Source organism: Dendrobium catenatum, unplaced genomic scaffold (genome assembly GCF_001605985.2).
Source record: "Dendrobium catenatum unplaced genomic scaffold, ASM160598v2 fragScaff_scaffold_689, whole genome shotgun sequence".
Taxonomy (NCBI): domain Eukaryota; kingdom Viridiplantae; phylum Streptophyta; class Magnoliopsida; order Asparagales; family Orchidaceae; genus Dendrobium; species Dendrobium catenatum.
In genome coordinates, this window is record NW_021319151.1 from 444,160 (window position 1) to 462,629 (window position 18,470).

At 35.4% G+C, this 18,470-nt stretch overlaps 1 protein-coding gene across 1 annotated transcript; it reads left to right on the forward strand.

The window, feature by feature from the left end:
- Positions 1 to 185: 185 nt before the first annotated feature.
- LOC110105229 (protein DJ-1 homolog C) lies at positions 186 to 16,529 on the forward strand (the record flags this gene model as incomplete). Its single annotated transcript, XM_020834629.2, is given in 6 exon segments — positions 186 to 374; positions 450 to 650; positions 7,541 to 7,690; positions 7,792 to 7,971; positions 10,564 to 10,641; positions 16,329 to 16,529. Coding segments are annotated over 6 exon segments (948 nt in total), but the record flags the coding sequence as incomplete, so codon positions are not given.
- Positions 16,530 to 18,470: the final 1,941 nt, after the last annotated feature.

The window sequence follows — 18,470 nt, forward strand, 5'->3', positions numbered from 1 at the left end:
AAAATTATTTTAAAAAATAATAAAAAATCATCACAGATATAACCTTACCTTAGAGATTATTGTATTAACCAAGCATATTCTTACAGCAATACAGCCGTCATATAAAATGTGTTATAGAGAGTTATTTTATATGCGAAAACTCAAATCAAATCTCTTAAAACCTTGCAGGCTTGCATAAAATATCTCTGATATAAATATGTAATTAATTATTCATAGCTATCAACTCCGCTGATGAAATGGCGGCTACCATATGCCGGTCCCTGTGCTGTGCTCCGCCGCCCGGGCGAACTCGGAAGACCACACAGGCCTCCAGGCGCGCCTCCCGGAGCACAACACTGGCTACGCCACTCATACATTCTACTTCCAAGAAGAAGGTTAGCTTCAGTTTTATCATTTTCATCTGATTCCTTGAATTATATTTCCCTGAACTCTTTCTTCTTATTCTTTAGGTTTTGGTTCCGATAGGGTTAGGGACGGAGGAGATGGAGGCAGTTATATTGGTGGATGTCCTTCGCCGCGCCGGAGCGGACGTTATCGTGGCCTCCGTCGAGCCGGAGCTTCAGATTGAGGGCTCCTCGGGCACTAAGCTGGTGGCCGATACGTCTATCTCTGCGTGCGCTAACGAAATGTTTGATCTCGTGGCTTTACCGGTTAGTAGTTTCTATTACTATTTTTAGGGGATTATGGCAGAATGGTTATTATCAAATTGGAATCTGAGGAGTCAGATAGCGCTATGTTTTCCATATGTTTTCTATTGAATGTTCTCATTTTTTATAGGGGGATTTACATACATATCACTTTATATCATGCTATTTATATATCTATCACAAAAAAAAACTTTAGTATTTCATGCAGATAACCCATAGATAATTTTAATAGCAAATATATCACTCTTATATTTTATTACTATCACCCATACCATCCTATAAATTTTAATATTTCATTCCTTGCACCCATATTTGTTCCATGAGTGGTAGGCATGAAATATTAAAATTTTAGTTGTTAAATATGTAAATAACATGATATAAAGTGGAATGTATGTAAATCCCCTTTTTATGTTTTATTTTGGAAGCATGCAGCTAAGGCTCAATTAGGTTGAGTTAAAAATGATTTTAGTTTTCATGAAGTTATTAACTCTTAAGGTTGTTCGTAGCTCTATGTGTGAAAGGCCAACAACGGGCCGAGCTGTGTAAATGAATTAATATTGATACATTCTAGAAAATTTACGGTGGTGGAGTAAAAGATATATGTTTTAGCTTTTGATAAATATTTGGCACACTGATAAATTTTTTTACATGAAAAACCCAAACAGAAAAAAATCATGGGGCATTGCCCCCAATTGAAAAATACATTATATAACAAGAAATACAAGAATCCTTTCTTCCTCACTGTTGAAGTAAAAGAGGACTATTTGAGAATAAAATATTTGATTTCCTTTTTGTAGGGCTTATAGAAGTATAACATCAAGAAGTAGACAATTAAAACCCAACCAAATGTTATATCTTGATAGAAATCTGAAGATGATGCCGGTGATTGTTGGCGATGGTCGTCATCGACAGAGAGAATTGGTGGTGGTCGTCAACAGCAGCGAGAGCTAGCTCTTTTCTTATCTTAACTCTTGAACCCCCTTCATTTGAAGAGAATAAACCCTATTTATCAATGTTTTAAAAATTGGACAGGAACGGTCGGTTCAACCGATTGAACTGTGAACCGTCTGTTAGTTGGTCCGATTCATTTCCAAAATTGATGTCGCAGTGAACCAGTTAAACCAGCTGTTCAACTGATTAATCGGTGAACCAGTGTAAATTTAAATTCAAAGGTAAAATATATTTAAATTTAAAATTATAGAATATATTATTTATGTATGAATATTATTTATTTTTTAGCCACCAATTATAATATTACATAATTATTATATTATTTAGATGACGTTTAAATAATTGATATTTATTACGTGATCCGGTTCGACTTTGGTTGAATCATTGAACCTTGAACCTCTCTATATTCCAGTTCTTGTTCGGTTTGTTTTTCATAACCTTACTTTTATGGCCATTTTTGTTATGGGTATTTTAGTATATTAGGTTATAATCTAAAAAGCATCTTACGATCCATATTGATTCGTTTAATCATAAACCATTTTCTCAACAATTATGCCTTAATTATATTAGAATTAAGTGATATTGGGCTCGTTATATTCGTCTTGTCGAATTGCTCGATTCAACTATGTGTGTGCCAAATTTAGAGATCATTTGATTGTCCATTTAATGCTAGAAATTTTCAATTATGCATCAAGTGGTTGATTTAGTCTCATTTAGGCTCGGATTGAACCACTCTTGGTATAGTTGGGTTTATCTTATGAAGACGTTCAGTTTGACTATAAGTTTGCTGAATCGGAGTTCAGATGATCTTGAATTTATTCAAGAAGTATCTAATTTAAATTTTACCTCGAGAGTTGTGCCGATCATGCAAAATTTTCATAAGCATATCACATATAATATTTTTTTGGTTTTACTTGAACTTCGGCACAACTTGAGAAACTCAATAATAATTGGTGGATTGGCATGACTTCTATTTTCAGCCATTAGTAATGGTGGTTTTGATTTTGAAGAGGACTTTTCATATGCGAAGAAATTTGCATACTTCTAGCACCCTCTTGTGTGTTTCTCCATATATATATATATATATATATATATATATATATATATATATATAAACATAGCTTTCATGTATCTTATTATGAAACAATTGTTATTGCATCCATATATTATATTATGGAATAATTTATATTATTTGAAATTAAATTTGTGCTAAACACTGCCGTTGTCAGGTCCCAAATCCTGGATGAGAAATATGGATGATTATGATAGGTAGTTAACAACTAATATAAAACTTGTCGAATAATCATGACATGAATTCTTTAATATAGTGTTGTTGTTGTGCTAAATGAACGTATGCGATTTCGTACTCATTTTCTATTTGAGAATTAGGAAATGAAATTGGATTGAATAGATAGATAGTTAGAAAAAAAGGTAAAGTCCCTAGCTGCTTATTTATGATTTTAAGCATTTAAACTCCACTAAAAAAACAATACCTATCTAGGTATTTCATAAACAAATAATATATGCGAAAATGCCTTGCTAGGTACTTAAAAAAATTTATTTGCAGCAATAGTACCTAGCTAGGTCTATGAATAAAGGCAATATGTGAAGCATCAAGCTTGGTGTTTCACAGAAAAGTTAGTACATGAGGTTTTAATTTTCAAACTTTTATTATAGCTAGCTAGGTCAAAAAACAATATATGTGAAGTACCTAGCTAGGTCAAAAAGCAATTTATTTTGTTATTTCAAAAATTAAAATTTCATCATTGCAATAGTAACTAGCTATACACGTCACTAAAAATAATTTTCGAGAAGTAGCTATCAAGGTACTTCACAGAGAAACTATTTGTTTGTTGTTTTAACTTCTAACTAAAAAAATATCATTATAGCAGTAATGTAGTTGTAACACCCCATAGTACCCTTTAACAGTACATGGAGTATTATTAACATAAACATTTTATCATTTGATCATACGATACTTCTGAACATTTGAAAATCGTTATAAAACATCCAACAGTCCTCATTCATCTCATCAAATGAAAGAAACTAATAACTTTAAATTTCAACATGAGATATTTACAAAACCACTACAGAAATCCAAAGAAATACTTCATTAGAATATTTATATATCTTAAACTTAGTCTTACAAACAGAATTAAAACTAATATGAAACATTTAAGTACTTGCAATTAGTCGGCCCCGATCTTTTCTTTTCATTTTCCTGTAATAACAACCAGCAAGAACATACTGGTGAGCTATGAGGCTCAATAAGCTATGCAACTTTAAATAACATTTAAACTTGTATGATAAAAATTCAGAACATTAAAACATAAATAAAAGTTAAACTACTTGAGAAAATTTCATAAAATCTCATTTGACATTAACCTTTATTTTTCCTTAAATTCATATTGTATATCAATTTTATTTATTAAAAGATTTGACTACTCTTTCATAAACGTATTCAATAGAGCCTAGGTAAACCTAACATTATCGCTATTGAATTATATAGAGTCCCTTTTGCCTCTTTAGAGGTATCTTTTGCTTCACATGCTATGTAGGTCTCATTTCTTTGGGGTCTATTTTGCTCCACTTACAATGTAGTCTCATATTTGAAAATCCATTTGTTCTAACTATATTTGTAAGTCATACATCATATATAGTCAAATTTTATTTTAATTGATATTCAATGCATTTTATATTTTCATATTTCATATTTTTCACATGCTTCCATAATCATTCATATCATCATCTATATACTATGAATATACATATAATAATTAAAGAATATGATCTCTTTCCAAAATATTATCAATAAGGAAAATATTTAAATGAAGAGAATAAACTTTGATTTAAACTCACATAATTAATTTATGTAAGTGGTTAATCATACTTGAAAACTTGTAGATATATTCCTTTTCTAGGCATTTCACAAAAGGCTGATCAAACATGCATAATATCGAATAATCTATTTTCATGACTACTTTTCCAAAGTGTCCTTAAAATCATTGTACATGTCTAATGATAACATATAATTCTTAAAAAAAAATACTTGCATTACTTACCTCTTTGCCGAAATGTCTCCTCCAATTCTCTATATCGTACCCTTTTATGATTGTAAGTCACTCGAAGCTTTCTCTTTGCATATGATCAAATTAATCTAGGACACCATAAATTATAACATCTTTAAGAATTTTTTTTACTACTAATTGGAATTTCATACAACAACTATGCATATTAACAAAGTAGATTACCTTGCTTTCTTCTCACTTAAATTGTCTTCTTCCTTTCTATTATTCTTTTCTTCTACTCTTTCTTTCCACTGCTCCAAGAAACCACACTAATTCATTGATCCTTCCACTAGTTTGTATACTCAAATCAAAGTACAATTCATTATAAGAATTTGATTATTAACTACACCTGCAAGCTGTTACATAATCTTCTGCTTGAAGCCGAATTTCTTTAAAGCAATATAGCCGAATTCTGTTTGGAATTCTGTAATAATTTCTTTAAAGCAATGTAGCCAACTTTCTCTCTATGCACTGGCTGACACTCACTATAGGATTTCGGTTTGATGTCCTCCGGGAAAGCAAAACAGATACTGGAATTATCTACTTCAAATGCTGAAGCAAACTTCCACTCTAGCAGAGCCGCTCCCTAGATCTCCACCGTCCTTTGCTACGCCCACTCACACGGAACTCACAAGCCCAGCATTACTTGCTTCCAAAGGGCCGCTTTAGTCTTCTGTTTCTCACTCTGGGAAGATAACTGAACCCTTCTCTGTTAGATTGCTATTAACGTGAAAGGGTGAAGCCAAAAGATGCCTACTTTGCTTTGCTTGATTTCACTTAATATAAACCATAATACTTAGCAGTAATGTTATTATTTAACTATTAGTAATTAAATGTCAATACTAATTTAACATCCATTTAACCTTAAACTTTTAAATAAAATTTAGAATGTAATTACTTAATTAATTTAAATTAAATTGTCATACCTAAAAATTCTGGATATTACAGCAGTATTGCCTAGGAAGGTGCTGCATTAAAAAGCAATATATGTGAAGTAACTTGCTAGACACTTTTAAAAAAGCATATGTGAATTATATTGCCCAATTTCATATAAACACATATTTTAGTTAGCCATACAACTTTGTACTTAGTGATAGTATATGTGAGTACATAGCCCAATTTTATGTAAAACACACACTTGTAATTCCTGTTTGTGCTATCTATTATATACACAACTCTTAAATTCATGCCTTTTCCTCCATGAAGACATCATATTATGGCTTCTCCATCTAAAAGTAATCTATGACGGAGGTAGGTCCGGAGGTATAATGTTCAGTTGTGAGCCCAAAATCTTAATGAACTAGCTAAGCTGCAGACTCTAAAGTTAGTGGTGACCTTTCCCTTTGAGAACAAGTTTTAAAAAGCTCAATAGCTCAAATGGCAAGTTGAAGGAGTCTTTCTTGGCTAAGCCAAAGTACTAGATCCCAAGACCTTAGAAGAAGCTTGAGTTACTGTCCTAAAAAATACTTAAAATCCAATATGCCATTTGAAAAATTGATCCGGGTTCTAACTTCAACGAGTATTTATATAGTTAGACAGGGCCAAGTTAGGATTTTCAGAACTTAATGCGATCTTCTTTATTTTTTAGGCTTGAGCTACTAATTTCACTTGAAATTATAAATTGACTTGACCTAACCCCATCTGACTTGACCTAACCCCATCTAATTATGTTTATAAGCGGAATTTGGTCAAGCGATGCTCATGATTTTGATCAAGCTGAAGAAATTTATGTTTATCTTAATTGGATTGATTTAGCCTGAAAGAATCAAAGCCCATTTTTGAGTCTAAATTGCCTCACTAAGCTCAGGTCTTTGACCCAATTTTACCAAGCCTAAAGGCCCCAAACCTAACGTCAGCAAGCTTACTTATATTTGTCAGAAATTTAAATTGTTGAAGCTAGCAATTCAAACTAAATGGATTTTAAACTTCTTGTGTTGATCTCATCAGCTTGATATTTCATCCCGCTTTATAAGGAAAAAGTCACTTGATGCAAGAGCAATGGGTCATTGCAGCTTCTACATTTTAATTTTTGTCAAACTACAGATTTTTATCCGTTGATCTTAGTTAAAATTTTTAATCCTTACTATTAAGGTGCTGTTTGGTTTTTTGCATTTAGGGTGTACATCAATCCAAATGCAGGGATTTAATAATTTAGGTGTTTTATTGGATGAAAATAAATTCAAGGTAAAGTAAAACAAATGCAGTGTAATTCATTCTTGTTCATTTTTAGTGTATTTGGAATTCTTCTGATTTGGGCAATTTTCAAATACACCTCAAATTCAAGGGCATTGCCACCACTTGCTTGCCACCTTTGCCGACCAACAGCCATAGTCGAGCACCGCCTCCAACAACCACCACGGCCTCCCACCTCCTTCAGCCGCCGCCACCGCCACCGCTACCGGGTTTGTCATTTTTAATATGATATTACATTAATATATATACACTATATAAAAAAATGTATTGCCGTGTCCGAGCCGTACCCGTGTCCTATATTTTCAAAAAAAGCCGTGTCCCGTATCCGTGTCGCGTCGTGTCCGTGTCTGTGTCCGTGCATCATAGGCAAGCGCTTTACTTTAAATCAAACAAAAAAAAGTAATGCCACATTAAACCCTTTACATTCATCCAAACAAGTCCAAAGTATTCCTTTCACACTGCATTTCTTTTATATTATATTCTTTTTTCAAGCAACCAAACAACCCGTAAACCTAACTACCTACTTGATGAATACTGAACTTCTTTCAGAAACTTCTCTCATCGTTATTGTACTACATTTTCCTCAAGGGTGCTATAGTTATAATGTGGTCCCTTATGTGAACTTGCAGACGTAGACATTTTACAGAAATCATTAAATGTATTCTACAATGCTATTTTTAGGGAGGGATGCCAGGTTCTGCACGGTTAAGGGATTGCCAAGTTCTCCGAAGGATCATAACCAAGCAAGCCGAGGATAAGAAATTGTATGGTGCTATATGTGCTGCTCCAGCTGTTGTTCTTATGTCATGGGGTTTAATGAAGAGAAAGAAGGTAATTCGTTGTTTTCTTTCGGTACCATATACATTGCAGATCTGTACTTATTCTTTATTTCTATAGAGGAGATATCAAATAAGATGTGCTTGCGTTACTAGATGACTTGCCATCCAGCATTTATGAGCAAGCTTCCTACCTTTTGGGCAGTCCAATCAAACCTCCAAGTTTCAGGAGAGCTCACCACAAGTCGTGGTCCAGGAACGACTTTTGAGTTTGCACTGTCATTTGTGCAGCAACTTTTTGGCGATAAATCTGCAGCAGATGTTGGAGAATTGTTGGTATGTCTTTGTTATGACATTGCACGCAATATTTCTCAACATATGTTCCACACATGTATATTTGAAATCATTCATACTTTTTTACTTGGAAACTAGCTTATTTAGCATTATCTCATGCTTGTGGATGTTTTCTTGTATTACTTAGAATTGCTTATCTTAGCATGCCACATTTAATTCCTAAGTAGCGCTTGGTACTAGCTGATTTTTATTGAAAAGTCTGTATTAACTAAGAAAAAAATTATTTCCTGTAAACTGATTTATAACCTGAGCTTTTCAGTGAGGAATATAGTGATGGAATGGGGGTATAGAGAAGGCAACGGCTGCTTTAATAAATGCGATGACTTCATTCTGACAGATGGGAGGGCTTATCTTAATAGGAAGTGGTCAATTTTCATGTTTTCAGAGTTCTTATCGGGAAACTTAGTGGCATTAAATGTGCAGGAGATGGGGTAGAATATCCAACTCTGAAGGAAGCTAGGAAACTGAGTGGGTGAACAATGCTCTATTGAACTCAGTTGATTTTCCTTTAAGTGTATATTTCATATTGTTAGATATTTGTTCCTAGATTTAGGTTTGCTTTTGTGTAGGTTTCTTGTTTGGCATGCATGACTTATAGTGTAGCTATTTGTATAGCTTGTAGGAGTCTTTAAATAGGGATTTTTAGGTTGTAATAAGTGGCCAAAAAAAATAAAAATAAAGTTTTCTGCATTTGCATCTCTCTCTCTCTTCTTCTCCTCTCTCCCTCCTCTTCCTCTCTCAAGATCAAGAGGAAGTGCTTCTTCCTCAAGGAAAGGATCTTACATCTGGTATTAGAGCCACGGTGGTGGCGATCTCGAGGTGGAGGAGAGAAGGTTTCTTGTCTAAAGAAACGGAAGGAGGCGACTTCGGCTCGCCTGAAGGAGGCCACGTGGTCTGGTGTGCGTGAGGCAAGTAGGCGGATGATCCACGAGAGCTGGGTTGCCGCAGACGGATCGGACGGAGGTTGGTTTGCCTGATTCGGAGGCTACCAGAGCCAGATCGGGGCTTGGCCGGACTTGGTTCGGCGGGGTTACCGGTGGCAGAAGAAATCGGAGGCGGAAGGCTTGGGTCATGTGCAAGGATTGCACGGCAGAGGTTTGGGCTTGGTCTCGTGTGGTAGAATAGTGATCTTCCCTTCTCCGTTTGCAAGATCAGGCCAAATGCAAAAGAGGCTTGGCTTGCTGGAGAACTGAAGGTGTTTAATGCAAGCCGAGAAAAGTCCCCAAACCAGAATTCTTAAAACCTCCAGATCATATCGGCTTTGATATATAGTTCTTGCCGACTGGTTCTTGTTTAAGGTGGAGCCTCAGGCGTGGCTTGGTGCCGTAATAGGCCAGACGCATGCGAATAGAGGTGCCCGGACAGAGGTGAGCGGGCGAAAGTACAAGTAGTGGATGTCGGAACTGTTTGGAAGCATGATCTTTCATTTATTGATTAAAGATTGGTCAAGATTTGAGGTGGAGTTTTGGACTTCAGGTGGAGTCCGGGAGACACTGAGGTAGTGTCGGCTGTTCTTGAGGAGCAGTGTTGAAAGTGCGGGGCGCTTTGAGGTGCGAGGTCGTGCGGTGCACGAGGAGTCCGAATAGGAGCGTGGGGCACTGGTGAAAGACACGCAGGGTGCTGGCCGAACGCTGCAGTGCGGAGCGTGGTCTTGTGACGGGCGGAGCGTAGGTGAAGGCGCAGGGCTCGCTGCACGGGTGGATACGTGCACGATGTGGTTGGTGACAGACCACATGGGTGCAAGGCGCGGGCGCGGGGCTGAAAGCGTTGGATGCTGGCTGGAGGCGCAGGGTGCGGGCATTGAGGCGCTGGGTGCAGGTGGATGCACAGGGCGCCTATGTCGGGCTAGGGGTGCTCGGGATTGGCTGCGTTGGATGCAGTGCGACATGTGAAGATCTGTCGGGAGGTGGAGCTAGAAACTCAAGAAGTTGATTGATCGGTTCTTGAGAAATCTTTTAACTGTCGGTGGACGCTTTTGGCGGAGGAGATCGACAGGGTTGTTCTTTGGCTGATCTTTATGAACAGTGATTATCTTTTGTTTTATAAAATCTAGGACCAAGGTAGAGATTGTTAGATATTTGTTCCTAGATTTAGGTTTGCTTTTATGTAGGTTTCTTGTTTGGCATGTATGACCAATAGTGTTGCTTGCTATGTTGCTTTTGTGCCTATTAATAGGCTATAGATTGTATTAGGGTAAAGGCCAAGAAGAAATAAAGTTGACAGAGTTTTTGGCTCACTCCTCCCCTTTCCTCTCTCCCTCCTCCTCTCTCAAGATCCGGTGGAAGTGCTTCTTCCTCAAGGAAAGGATCTCACACATATACTCTATTCTCATCTATACAAATGAAAATTTGTTTTTCAAGTGGATATTCAAGCTCCTTCTGCTACTTGTACTTTTTGATTTTGACTTTTATTTTTCATGCTGATTAGTTAATAGAAGGTCAGTGTTTTGTACATTTTTCATTGCTTGTAATCTCCTCTTGCATCTTTTCTCTCTATTTTTATTCATTATCAGGGCATTTTTCTAGCTTTTTGATAAAAAAATGTCTATATAATTTTCTTTCTCCTTTTTGCTAGATGATGAGATTGGGCGGAGGCCGTCATTTAAAGAAAGAATTCAATAAGATTGATTGGTCATTTGATCAAACTCCTCGTGTAAGTTGTTTTAACTTCAATAGAGTACTAGAATCCATGTATTTGCATTACTATAGCTAGCTAACCATCAAGGGGTGTTTATTAACTTTCTAAATAATACATCACACATTTTGATGTTTGTTTTGAGAATGTGGTGCTTTTTCGGTTAGTAGCAGTGCCTTCTCAACTTTTAAAATATTATTGACTCCAGAGGAGAGATGGCAGAGGGAAAAAAGGTTTTGATTCTTGTTGCAACTTGTAATTGAACTTGATTGATCGTTCTGTCAGGAAGTGGAAAAGAATGGGTAGACTTAGGGGAGGCTACGATTGAGAAGAAATCTGACGGGTGGAGTTTAGGACTGAGAATGGTATGGAGATCGAGAGTATGCAGCTGCTTGGAATAGCGTTGAAGGAGGCTGTGGTAGGAAGAAACAAAAATGTAAGGAGCATGGGGGAAATAGAGATTCAGAGAGAGAGATATGAGAGACAGGTGGGTATGAGGTCTTACACAAAGAGTTGGTGGGTCGAAAACAATCTTAAAAATGATAATTCTTTGAATGTTTGCTCCTAAGAAACAAATGAAAGCTATTGATCTTTATCTCTATTACAATTTATTGAATCACTTCATTGCTTGGTTTTTGATCTACCACAAGAAAAAAAAAAGTTCAACATAGATGGCGCTTTAACCAATTAGACAAGCAATTGCCACCCGTATTTTCTTTCCAATATAATTGATTTTTATAACTTTTTTTTTTTTGAGAATGAAAATAAATTTTTTATAACTTTTGAAATAAGAATTAATCATTATTCCTTATTTTACTATTGCTACTAGATATTAACAAAAATTATCAAATTCTAGATAATGAGTTGTCAATTGGCATGGCCTTGGTTCTATTATAATATTACTCTTTATTTGTACCAGAAGTTTCTTAAATGGTATATAATAAAATGTGTGTTATATTCATATTCAAGTCAAACTAAGATTCCAAGATCATATTTATTATAAAACGTAATCACTTGGATTTTCATTCACACTTTTTATAAAAATTAGGCTGGGTCTGATCTTCTTGGTAGTATCCCTGCAGTTTAAAGGGTGTGATTCCCTTGTAATGTGAAAGAGCAAGGTTTTTCTATGATTTTTTTCCCTGATTGCTGCTCAACAAGAAACTCACCACTTTTTAGACTGGACAGAATTACTCTTTAAGTTTACTATGTGCTTAATTTTTTTGCAATCACTACTAATCAAATGCACTTGAAGTTTATGCTGATTGTTTTATGAATATTAAAAAAAAATGCTCTCCATTCCAAACTGGTGGTGTTATTTTACAATTAGACTTGAACGGTTACAAATGCTTAAATTTTGTTGAATAATATTTTTTTAATCTTTCAAGTTCCAATAAAATATCCTAGGATGCTACCATAAATTTCATGAAGGGGACAAGAAAAAAATGAGGTTCTTTATTATTTTATAACCATAAAAATGGCGTATCTAAGCATGAGGCTATCTGCTAATGGAGTCTTGGATGATATTCTTACCTTTGTATTGTAGAGAGGTTTTTCTAAATGTGTTTTAGCTGTAATGCCATATTATTCTTCATTATGCAGCTGGCAATGAGTCAAATGTCACTGACATACAAGTACTCAAGCTTGTTTAAAATGTGCTTTACAATCAAAGCGCTATAATGCGAGGTTTGCTTGCTTTGCATCACTTGTTTGGCGTGAGTTAACTAAGTGACGTTTTATTCCATCACACACTAAAGCATATATGAAGCTTGCGTAAAGAGCAACGCTTTTGATGGCTGCGACTTAGGTTAATGGATTTTTAATCAGCTTGACTCGGTTCAATTGCACACCTATTTGATTTTTATGTAAGTTGTGTCTATTTCATAGCCAAGCCACCGACTAGTGATTTGATCATTCATCCTTGACCCTTCAACCAACAACTTCGAGCTTATTTTCCCACTAGACCTTCACCTTCAACCGCCTGATCTTCGCCCTTTGATCCCTTGACCAGCAGCCACAACCTCACACGAATTCACAATCTCACACAAACACGATCTCCTTCGTCTCAACTTTTTCTTCTCAATCTATAGCAGTTGCGATCTTCTAACCACCTTATATAATAGCTCGAAATAAATATTCTTTTAAATATTATGAGATTACTTTTTTAACTTAATTAAATATTATTTTCAAAATTTCAAGTAAAATTTTAAACATATTATTAGTATTTTGTTTGGTTTTATTTATAACTGGCAATGGAGACCTAGAGGATGCATATGTTTCAAATAATTTTTAATTATTTATATTTGCATAAATTTAGTGGGACCTGCCTTTCCATAGGCATGGTCAAATCCAACCACAAGTACAAACCAGATCACTGATCTTAACTATATATGTTATGAAATTTAGGCATGGCCAATCCAAATCCAAGAATGATCCAACTTGGAAGTATATGAAGTTAAAATTCGATTCAATTACTCTTTGCCATGTATGCATTTATTATGGTAAAGAGACAAATTGAGGTATATCTCAAGCCAAGGAGCATCTTTTTGGTCATGTGGAGGATCTAATAAGAGTAATGTGATTCAGTATAAGAGGTATCTCAATGTGTAAGAGAGAAACTGATGGCTTATAAAAAAAAGAAAAAAAATTGTGACCTATGGTTTATTCTGTATCAGGAACCTGGAAAAGAAATTGAAAAAATGGAAAAACATAAGATAAATAAAAAAACCTTAGATAAGGCAATAAGGGATAAAACTATATAGTACATAGCTGCGTGATTCTATCAAGTCGGCATCACTTTCACTGCAACGAAGCTGGAAATTTTTAATCACATAGTAGAGGCTATTACAAAATATCGGTCTGGTCTTAGATGCTTGTCTTATCATGAATTGAGAGTTCCTCTGTAACACCTCATGATACCTCTTACCCGTAATGTAGAATGCCACAAAACAACTTAACATTCATTCTCAACATATGATACTTTTATGTCATTTTAATTGTTGCATAAAATATCCACAGACAATTACATCTAATGAATGTACGGAAGCATCTAATAATTCCAACTACACTACACAATATTTACAGAGCCACTAAGAAAAACATAATGTTTCATCACATTTAACATCCTGCATACCTTATAAAAAGACATCATAAACACTTCTAAACATAAAGCTAAAGTTTCCAACACTTGTCTAATCGGTCACCACTTTCTCTTTATCTTTTCATGTAACAAAAGTCAGTATAAAATAACTGATGAGCTATGAGATTTATAAAGTTATGAAAATTAAATAATAATTTAAATGCAATATTATATGAAATCACAATATTGAAATCATAGTTGGTTGGCGACCGAGGTCGAAAAGATCGTATTCGGGTGACGGAGGTCGGAAAGATCGATGTCAGGAGACGGAGGTCGGAAGGATTGTAGTCGGCGGAGACGAAGGTAGTAAAGATCGTTGTCTGGCGATGAATGTCGGAAGGACTATAGTCGGCAGACGATAGTGGTCAGAAAGACCGTTGTCTGGTGATGGAGGTTTGAATGACTGTAGTCGGCGGGTTACAGTGGTCAGGAAGACCTTTGTCTAGTGATGGAGGTCCAGTAAGAATTGGAAGTCGGGTGGAAGTTTGGTGTTAGTTGGTGGATGTGCAGAAGTTTGACGTCCGTCAGTGGTCGGGTGGAAGTCCGGTGTCAGTTGGTGGCCGGGCAGAAGTTTGACAATAGTTAGTGGTCGGGAGAAAGTTCAGCGGTGGTCATCGAGCAGTCTGGTGACAAGAGAACTCTAGTTTCTCTTTTTTCTTGTCTTCCTTCTCTTCCTTGCTTCCTCGCTTTCTTGGTTCTTCACTTGAGTCCCTTTCCATGAGGAAAGAGTGGTCTATTTATAATTTTTTTAGAGTGACATGACCAGTAAATAAGAGGAAGATCAATGGTAGGTTGGGAGGGGTTTGAATGGACGATCGTTGTTGATTCCCTTGATCGAGGACTGTTTACTGGATATTTGAATGCCTTAATGATATCAGAATTCAACGTTATTGGGCTCGTTGGATTTGCCTCGTTGAGCCGCTTGATCCGACTATAAGCATGTTACATTTGGAGTTTGTTTGGTAATTCAAATTATGGTTTGAACCTTCCAAAAGCGCTTCGGGTCTTTGATTTGGACCCAGTTGGGCTCGGATTGAGCCGAATTTGGTGTCGTTGGGTTTGTATTTATGAGCATTCAGTTCGACTGTAAGTTTGTTGAAATCGGAGTTCATATGATCTCAAATTTAATTTCGAAAGTTTCCAACTTGATTTTTCCTCAAGATTCGTGCCAGATCAAGATAATTTTTTGATGATATATCAACAATTATTTTTGAATGTATTATTAAATTTGTTGAAAATTATTATTCGATATGATTTATATACATTATATATAAATTACATGCGCTCTAGTTAATAAAAGTGCCACTTTGCTTTGTGTTTTGCACATTGATGCAAAAAGGAGCCCTTGCGTATTGTATTATGTTTTGCGCTTTGAAAACATTGAAAGCAGTTAATTATTTTATGAAAAGTCAAACTCAACTCGACTATGTTGATCATCTAACTCGGCTGCAATAGAAATTAAAATGTTATGTGGTTGTGTTATAATCTTCAAAGTATAGATTGTGAATTGATTGTATTAGAGAGGCTATGAGAGTAGCACCTAATGAGGATGACATTATGAGGCTTTTGTGATTTCAACAGGCTGGAGAGTAGAATATGTAGTGGTGAGGTGGGGAGATATAATCAATGTGAAAAGCAGAGGAAAAAAAGGGTAGACCGAATTTAACTTGTTTTGATATTGTAAATGAAGTTTGGCATCAAGTTGTAACCACATGGATCATCACTTGGTAGAAATGAACGATGAAGAAAGATTCATAAATTTGAACCCCAAATAGTTCGAAAGAGGCTAATTATAATTTTGACCGATATTATGATTGGGGAGGGGGAGCACTCTTTAACTTGGTTTGATGTTGTAAATGAAGTTTGACATCAAGTTATAAGGACCACTTGGTAGAAATGAATGATGAAGAAGGATTCGTAACTTTGAAACCCAAATAGTTGGAATGAGGCTAATGATAATTTTGATAAATATGATGATTTGGTAGTGGGAGCACTATTTATAAGTTTTTTTAGGAGGGCATGTAATAATTATAATTATCAAGACTAACATGAACTGGTTGGAATTTGTTTTAATGGGAGGGGGGTTACTTCCCACGTAGCCCGGATTAGGATCTTTTTCAGTTCCTGTGATAGTACGTGATTTAATCATGTTCATTCGTCATGTATTCCACTTTGGATGGAAATGATATGGCATTTTGTTTTCCCTTAATGGCCTTGGTACCATCCCGCCAAATTGATTTGCACAGCTGGGATGAGTTGGTTGGAGCGTGCAATGTCCTTAGCAATTGAAGAGTTCAATTAGTTGGTTGAAGCGTGCAATGCCCTTAGCAATTGAAGAATTCTCACTCCCACTAGCCTGGCTATTATATTCCTTGTGATGAGAAGCTGTTTTATTCCTTGCGATGAGAAATGGGCTGTGTTTATCAAATAAAAAAGATTCCTTGTGATGAGAAGATTGAGTCATCTGTCAATTGCAGTGTTGTAAGGGTAGGAGCTGTGTTGATTAATTGAGGGTTTATATTAACTTGCATTTATGTAAATTTACTGACTGATAGCTTCTAAGCAGGTTCTTGTTCCAATTGCCAATGGTTCTGAAGAGATGGAAGTAGTAATGTTGGTAGATATTTTAAGGCGTGCTAAGGTGGACGTGGTCGTTGCATCTGTTGAGAAATGCATACAGGTTGTAGCGTCTCAAAATACTAATATTGTTGCAGACAAGTCTATTGGTGATGCTTCTGAGCATACTTACGATTTGATCATTCTGCCTGTAAGTTAGATACATCTTTAAAGCTTATGACTTTCTTTTATTTAAATGATGATGCTTAACTCTCCTTGTTTCTCATTTCCATTCTTTTAAATTAATGATATTTAGTTAAACATGCCATTTGGAGCAGAGAGCTTTTACTGCATTCGATTCTGTGAAATGATTGCAAGACTAGTTTAGCGGTTGTGCTTCTGTTATGATGAATTGGATTCTTGGGTAATGTGATTGTCAAATTTTTGTCAATGTTGATCTTTGTATTTTTAAGTTGAGGAAGACAAATATGCTTCGAGTAATCTCCATAATCAAATTATATTATATATGCATGATGCCGCAACATATTCTGCATTACAAGTTGAATGATTAATAATAAATTGCTTTGTTCATATTCAGATGTCCTTCCTAATTGATATCGGAAAACTCATAAAATTGAAAATTATTTGAAGTATATAAGAGTCTATATTAGAAATAGTACCTTGGATATTGAAAAAAATCCTCTCGACAGTCTTCATATGTGTTGCCTTTGGATCCTCTGTACATATGCAACTTCTCCAACTTCTTAAAGAATATTCGGTCATGTGCATGTCAAGTACCTTAAGATTTTAATCAAGTTTTTATTGAGAGTAGGATCCACCGTTACATGTTTATCATATTTTGATAACTTCACTCCACAATCAAAGAGGTTGCTGATTGGATTGCAATAATCTATCTTTAATTTTTGGAGAACTAATATTACATAAGCTTCTTGTGCCACAACAATACCTTCTTACACTTGTTTTACTTCCATGCAGAGTAAGTAATTATGAGTCCCATGTCTCTAATCATGAAGTCTTGAGTCATGTCTTGCATGAACTCACCAAACATTTGGCCATCCCTTCTTGTGAAAATAAGATTAGTCACATAATTTGCAATAGATCTCCAACTTTCTCTTTTACATATAAAGCATGCTCATAAGAACATTGAATGAAACCATTAATTTTGAAACAAGAATTAATGCGACTATTCTAAGATCCAGCCACTTGCTTAAAGCCATAAAGTGCCTTCTTCAACTGAAGCACTTTTTCTTCATGCTCATCTTGTACATCTTCCTTAGGTTTTTATGCAGACTTCAAGAAAATCATTCAAGAAAGCAAATTTTACTTCCATTTGAAAAATATTCCATCTATTTTGAGTTGCAATAGATAATCAATCTACTGTTTTACATACGGATAACAGGATCAAATACCTTATCAAAATCAACGCTAACTTGTTACTTATCGTCTTTAGCTACCAATCTTTCCTTATATGTTTCCATTTCTCCATTAGCATTTTTTTTTTATTTTGAAAACTCACTTTATATCAATGGCTTCATGGTCTTTTGAAGTGTGAGAAGCTCCTCTATATTATTCCTTTTTATGGATTTGATCACCTCATTCATAGATTTCTTCATTCTTTTTTTCCGGCATAGTTTTTTATAGAAGCATAATATTAAGTTAAGTGTTACAGAGATGAGGATGCTCAGGTGAATGAGTGGCTTTACTCTTAAAGATAGGATACGAAATGAGCATATACGTGAAAAAGGTTGGAGTAGCTCTTGTGGAAGATAAGATTAGAGAGAATCGCCTTAGATGGTTTGGCCACATAAAATGATAGCCTTCCAATGACCCGGTTAGGAAAGTAGATGTATTGAATTTGACTTATGTTAAGAAAGGTAGAGGTAGACCTATAAAATTTTACTTATAAAATATTAGAAATGAAATTGTTTATTAGATTTAAATAAGAATTTAACTCTTAGCAAGACATATTGGAGAAAAAAGATTCATGTAGTAGCCGACCCCACATAATGGGATAAAAGCTTGATGTTGTTGTTGTTGCATAGCTTCTTTGTAGGAACTTGATGTCACGACCCGTCCCGGATACTCAATCTAACAAGGCGGGTACGAAAAGTCGGACGGTAGTACATTTCCA